The sequence below is a fragment of the Condylura cristata genome, unplaced genomic scaffold (genome assembly GCF_000260355.1).
Source record: "Condylura cristata isolate star-nosed mole 26May11 unplaced genomic scaffold, ConCri1.0 scaffold00015, whole genome shotgun sequence".
Lineage (NCBI taxonomy): Eukaryota > Metazoa > Chordata > Mammalia > Eulipotyphla > Talpidae > Condylura > Condylura cristata.
In genome coordinates, this window is record NW_004567116.1 from 34172817 (window position 1) to 34179880 (window position 7064).

The window sequence follows — 7064 nt, forward strand, 5'->3', positions numbered from 1 at the left end:
AATCCAGTCATCTACTTTTGGGCATTTGGGCTGCTTCCATGTTTTTCCAATTGTAAATAAAGCAGCAATAAACATGTGGGTACAAGTATCTTTTTCAATCCTTTTTACTGTTAAAACAAAGGGGACTCAGAGACACCTGCCTGAGGATAGCCTGTAACGGGCGGTCTGCCGCTGAGTTCAGACTGAGTCTGGAGTCCTGCTCAGGGTCTGGCCTCATGTGCCCCCTCCTCACCCCACCCTGGGGTCCTCCCCCGCCCTCCCAGCTGGATGTGCTTGCAGAAGACTAGATGCTCCTTCCTCCTTGCGAGGTCACCTGCTTGGCCCACAGGGCTTAGGGTGGGCAGATCCCTACCTGTGGAGACAGCTCCCCTGTTTGCCCACCTCCCCTGTTTGCTCTCTGATTGACCCCTGAGCCTTCTGACCCCTGAACCTTCTGCACCCTTCCATCCCCAGGCTCTTCGGCACCACAGGAAACTGTGCTGCCTGCAGCAAGCTGATCCCAGCCTTCGAGATGGTGATGCGGGCCCGGGACAACGTGTACCACCTCGACTGCTTTGCCTGCCAGCTGTGCAACCAGAGGTGAGTGCTAGCCTGGGAGTAGACCAGCACATCCACCAGGCCCCAGCTGATGCCTGCTGGGATGGGCCTGGGTCAAGGTGGAGGCATGCAGGCTAACGTGGGTTCTGTGTGTCTCCGTGGCTGTGTGTGCATGAGGCCATGAGCCTGCCCAAGCGTTTTCTGTAAGCCTAAACCCCTTAGAACTGATGTGTGTGTGTGGGGATGCCTCCTGCTTGAATGGAAAGGACATGCATGGCTTCCAATGCATGCACAGGGTGAGCGTCACATGTGTGTGCATTTTTAGACCGCTCAGCCATATTGCCATCGTGTGTTTTAAATGTCACGTCCGCGCAGGTATGTGTGCATGATGGAATCAATAGTCACGTGCACGTGTGCTTTCAAGTGTCCGTGTGCGATGGGCATGTGTGTAGCTGTGTGAGCATGGCTAGCGTGCATGTTCAGATGTGTTTGAAATGTGTGTGCCACGTCTGTATGTACACCGTATGCCCTGCATATGTGCGTGAGCACGCCTGTACATGCTAGCAGGAAGGGAATCCCAGACCTGCAGGACAAGATCCCTTCAGGGAATGGCCATTTACTGCTCACACCACCCCATCCTGCAATTCTGGTTCCAGCTCAGGCTGTTTTCTAGTCTTTTGATGCCTACTCTGCCCCAGCCTTTTGTCCACCCCCAGCTATCCAATAAACCAGAAGCTTCCTGGGTGGAGGCCTAGCACCAGTAGACAGGCCCTATCTCAGGGGCCCCCAGGTCAGGTAAGAGTTCATATAACAATGTGCCCAGAGGGTGAGGTCCAGAGATGTCTGCAGAGCACAGGTCTGCCTGGACCAGTGGTCAGACTCACTGCTTGGGGGCTCGGTGAAGTTGCAGTGCCACCTGGTGGCAAGACTGAGCTCTGCCAGGCCTGGACTTGTGACCCTGGGGTCCTCTTGAAGACCTCAGCATACTGGGGACTTGGGGCCGGGGGAAGGGCTGAATTCTCCAGTAGTTGAGAAAGGCCGGAAGGAGGGGCCAGTCTGGCTTTGGGTAGTATGGAAGATGGTGGGACAAGGTCATCTCTTCCTGGGAAGAACCTCCCCAGGTTCTGTTTAGAGGAAGAGTGCCTGACACTGTGCCATCCTCTTCAGGAAGGGACAGGAAAAGGGGGGTGGAGAAATCGACCATTTTATCCTTCCTTCCTCCCTGTCTCTCCTCTCCATCTCTCTTCTCTCCATCATCCATGTCTTTGTCCCCTCTCTTTTTCTTCTCTGGGACTGAGGTGAACTATTCCTAAACCTTCCCAACCATCCTCATTCTTTCACTGGAGACCAGATGGTGGAAGGCCCATGGTCCAGGCTTGTCTGTCTGTCTGTCTCTCTGTCCTTCACCCTACTCGCAGGGTCTGGCCAAAGGCTGGCCTGACCCAGGGTGATGAACCAGCTTTATTGCGGTACTTTCGGGGGATCCCCTCTGGAAAATTCAAGAAAATTCCCCAGGACCTCGCCTCTCCCATGCCTGCCTCTGGAACCGGGCTGGGTCCTGTCTGGAGCCCACGCTACCCACTGGGACCCTCCATGGCCTCTCTCTCCTGCTTGGATTTTCCAGATTTTGTGTGGGAGACAAATTCTTCCTGAAGAACAACATGATCTTGTGTCAGATGGACTATGAGGAAGGGCAGCTCAATGGCACCTTTGAATCCCAAGTTCAGTAACGCCCGCCCGGCACCTGGCCTCCAGGCTCACCTGTCTGTCTGTCCGTCTGCCGACCGCCCACTCGCCCAGCCGGCCAGCCACTCTCCTGCTGCATCAGAACTCCTCCGTCTTCAGTGGGAGGGGCGGCCTTTCCTCGCCGCTGCCTGTCTGTGTGTGACCCCTCCTGGGGCTGGGCTGGGCCTGTACAGTCTGTCTTCTGTATATAAATGGGAACATTTATTTTATGAGAAATGTAATGCGATTTTATTACTGGCGTGGATTAAACTTATGAATGTTTCCGGGGAGGTTACTCTGCGTTGATCACGTGACTGACACAGACCTGGGGCCCTTCCCTCTGCTGGAAGTGAGACTGGGCCTCCCTTCTACCTGGGTGGGGTGGGGCACGGGAGCAGGACATGGGTTCCAGCATGTGCTGTGACTGTCAGCTGTCACTGAAAGGGAGGAGGAGCTTAAGGATGGTGCTCCCATGAGAGGGGGTTCGAGATTGGGGTTGTACTGTGGAAGAGGCCAGGGCTAGGCAGTGAGCCTGTCTGGGGACCTTCAGGATTCCTGGTGGGAGAATGCTACCATGTTGCTGGCAGGGGGCTCCAGGTTGCTTGAGGAAGAAGAAGATGGAGTGAAGGGGACAGTTCTAAGCATCTCTATCTAGAAGTGGGAACTGTCACGGCTTCCCCTTTCCCTGGCTGGACAGGTACCCTGGCCCTGACCAGGCCCCCCAAGATAAAGAAGACTAAGATAAAACCTCTGTCAGCCACCGGGCAGGGAACTGGCTGCTGGGTGGGGCTGGGCCCATGTTATGCTTCCCCCTTTCTGTGTGATATTCTCCCACCAAGAACCCCTGCATGACCCTGATAGGCCCCAGGGCCCAACCTGGCCTCCTCCACAGTAGAACCCTAAATCCTGAGCCCCCTCACGTGGGAGTACCATCCCTAAGCCCCTCCTTCCTTTCAAGGTGACAGGCAGGCAGCATTTGCTTTCTCTACCCAGCAGTCTGGCCCCAATCTGGGACCCAACTTTCTGCTCTTTGGGCAAGCCAGAACAGTCTTCTTTCCCTGTAACTGAGCCCACACAGACTGAAGATTTTCATTCATTCAACCAGTAATCCTTAATCCATTCTGTGACAGTCCCATGCACCAGACACCAGGATGAATCGTGGACCAGATACAGTCGATGCCCTTGAGAAAAGGGAGAAAGCCAAGGACAGAAATGGCTAGAATGCAGAGGGGAGAACCAGGCAGGCCAGCTCCCTGTGTGGACACAGGGCCACTGGTGATGAGCTCAAGAGTCAGAGACAGACCAGTGAATGGACACACCATCAGGAGGACACGTATCCTGGCCAGCAGGAGAGATGGTCACAAGCACATGGTATGTAGGCAGAGACGGGACAGACACGCCATCTGGCAGGATCCAGCTCAGGCCAGAACAGAGCCAGATAGGACACTTTCTACCACCTGCTGAGCTAGGCTCACCCACAGGGTTGGGTCCTGGCTGCAGTTTGGAGCTGAGACGGTATCACTGAACCATATTCAAGAGAAGCTCTTTGCATCCAAAGCCTGACGAGCAGAGGCTGCGTGGGTAGGCCCTCCCACCAGCAGGCCCCTGCTCCTCCTTTCTCAGGAATGTTTCTGTGCTGGCCACAGCCCAGAGCCCAAGGTTCCCAGCAGCCCATTGCTTCAAGCTCAGTCAGCACTCAGGCAGGAAACTGGCTGGCTGGGTGGGGCTGGGGCCCCATGTCACACTGCCTCCGGCTGCCCCTCCACTTTGGGTTAGGTGGGTGACCACTGGGCATTTGTGGACACCTGGATGAGTTTTTACCTCCAAGTTGCAGTTTTGTGGCCAGTGGCCCAGTCTGTGAGAAGGAGTTGCGAGGACCAAGGATCACTATCAACTCTGAGGCATCCACTTACTATGAAGGAGCCACAACCACGTGTGTGAATTGACAGGGGGCAAAGAGCCAGATTGTCTGGCCTCTGTGATGTGAGTCTGATGTAGCTGGTAGTTGTGACCATGTGAGCTTATGAATGAGTTGGAGGCCTGGAGTCCATAATGAGGCACTTTGTCACACAACTTGAAAACAGCAATGATTTTCCTGGATTGTAGGAAACCCCCCAATGCCAGAGCCTTCCCGGGCCCTCAGGTCTAGGGTGACTGTGCCCACACTAAGGGTTCCAACTCCTAACTTCAGAGTTTGTTGCAGATAAAGTCATAACACAAGTTAATTACATGGTTATCGAGAGATAACGGAGCCACTCGAATGCAGTTTCTGGGCAATTACAATAGTTTCCAACAGAGTTACCATATTGCAGCCATGAAATAACATGTCATTTTGCAGTAATTATGTAATTAACTTGTCTCACCACTCTAGGTTGCACAACAATTAATTCACTCTCAATGAGATAGACTTAAGTCAGCAGCCAGGCTCCAAAAACCCCCAAGAGCTGGCCTTCTGGAAGATCCCAAGCCCATTTGCCCCATACCAGACCTTGCCAGGACACTGCCTCAACTCCATGTGGCCTAGAACACAGCAAGTCCAGGTCACGGCCCCACGACAGCTCTCTCGCCATCCTCATCCAAGAAATGGGGACGATCTGTTTCCCAGAGCAGCCATGAGGCTCAGATCTACACAGTGAAGTGCTGTGCTTACATGAGCTCAGTCACCCCCTGGACATCATGAGGTCCTGAGTAGGGTGCCTTTCACCCACGCCCCTAATCTACAGGCACCTCCAAGAGGAGGCCACATGAGAACCAATAGGCATGTGAGGTGCATAGGGGAGACCCAGCACTCCCTATAGCAGGGCAACTGAGGCAGGGCTGTAGTGACTACGGGAGCCTAGGGTGATGCCCTGGAGAGGACTGACTACCCACAGGGTGACCCAGGAGAAACCTGACCTCCTTCCCAGCCACTGTGATGGAGAAACCTGGCTAAGTGTAGGGCGTGAACAGACCTTTCAGGTTTTCCTTGGAGCTATAGCATCCCATGTGATTGGGGTTGAGGAAGCCAGAGAGCACTAAACGTGCACTGTTAAGAGACTAGCAACTGGAATCTCAGTCTGGGACATGAGGTGGTAAAGATATGGACAGACGTTGTAGTATAGCTGTGGTGCAGGCTGTATCCCATCGGACCTCATCATCTCTCCTACTTTCCTTGGTAGCCTGGTGCCAGATGCCCTAACGAATGTCTTGGATCCAAGCAGTATACCGGAACTCCTTGACCTGAAGCTGGACCATGGAATCACATATGGAGAGAAGTTGGATTCCAGTCTTGACATTGCTGCACAACCCATTGTAAAATTTCACATGGGTTCTTTCTTCCCCTTGGCCTGGTCTGCATGGGGCATTTAGGGGCCACAGGCAAAATCCACAGAAATTTCCCACACAAGCAATCTCATTTCTATGTGGAGAAAATGGCTCTCTCCTTTAAAGCTGTCAGAGATGGTCATGGCTGCCACCAAGTGAGGGTAGATTTGGAAAAGATGCTTTGTAGCTGAAACTGCATCATTTCAGTTACTGAAAATTCCAGTGAGCAAATGCTATCAGTCAATACTTAACTTTTAAAGCTAAAACTATAATTGCCACAAAATGAAAGAAGATGGGCTAATATGAAGATGAGTTGGTCTGTAATAATACTTGTTCGAATCTGGTTTATTATGAAAAAATTACCAGGTGACCCAAGTACACACACATACCCCTACCCCAGAACATTGCTAGTTAACTTAGCATCATCCTGAGCAAGTCATCCCTGCACCTGATCCTGGGAAGAAGATGTTTGTACAGCCTTATCCCAGCAAATGTGGGAGCCTCCTACCCACCAAATATGAGCTTCTCTAGGGCTTTTGGTACAAGTAGATTATTCTTGGACTCTCTCTTGTTGGGCCACTTTTTATGGCTCCAAAATACCCCATCTTACCAGTTGATCTGTCCTCAGCTTGGCCTCACCTCCCCAATCCTGTCTGCTCCTCAGAGGCCCTGATGGTCTCCAGCCCTGACCAGTTCTTCCCTCTGCACTGGGTTCAGTGATCACACAGAAATTTCACCTTATTTTCCACCCTGTGGTTTTCCCCTTTCACTACCTGCACCCCCTTCTTGGGGCACAGGACATCCTTGCTTGGGCCTCTGGTATGTGCCAGACATTCAGACCCTCTCTTGGGACTCAGGGTTGCACCTAGGCAGGAGAATGCAGTTGCTGCTGAAAGCATCCACCAGGACTGCTGGAGCGCAGGCAAAAGGAGACCCTTGCTATGAAACTGCTGTAGCAGGACAAGGAAGCATCTGAAGTGCTAAGAGACTGGAACAGATTTCAGGCCACATCTCTTGTTCTAGTAGGTCTCTCTGCTGCACTTAGGAAACACGGAGTTTCTTCCCACTGCAGGTCCAAGGGCTCTTAGAGTCACCCCGGCTTCCCTTCTCCTGTCTCCTTCCCCATCTGTCACCACAGATCAGGAATCCAAGATGCAGCAGTTATCTGAGATGGACTGAGCTATAGAGACAGGAAGAAATGAGAGAAGGAAGGAAAGAAAGGAGAGAAAAGAAAGGGAAAGACAAGAGGGCGGTAGGAAAGCGAAGGAGCAGAGGAGAGAATGCTTGAGAGCTCTAAGTGACTAGAGGGAGGAGGTCTACGCTAGACAGAATGGGAAGGAATGACCTTTTCTTCCCCACTTTAGTGACCATCCTTTACAATGGACTCATTTAGGGAAAATTGAGGCCCAGGGAGGTCGTGATGGCCAGAAGCACAGTGGACCAGTCTGGACTGGGACTGTGGTATCCTTGGCCTCCATCTGACCCAGAGCTGGCTCCTA

General features: G+C 52.7%; 1 protein-coding gene across 1 annotated transcript in view; it reads left to right on the plus strand.

Annotated features, from left to right (window-relative positions):
* LMO1 (LIM domain only 1 (rhombotin 1)) overlaps window positions 1-2557 on the plus strand; it is a 110758-nt gene extending 108201 nt beyond the window's left edge. Inside the window, exons 4-5 of the mRNA XM_004683075.2 lie at window positions 454-579; window positions 2162-2557. Coding sequence (XP_004683132.1) covers window positions 454-579; window positions 2162-2267 — 232 coding nt within the window. The 3' untranslated portion in view covers window positions 2268-2557. The remainder of the gene's footprint in view (window positions 1-453; window positions 580-2161) is intronic.
* Window positions 2558-7064: the final 4507 nt, after the last annotated feature.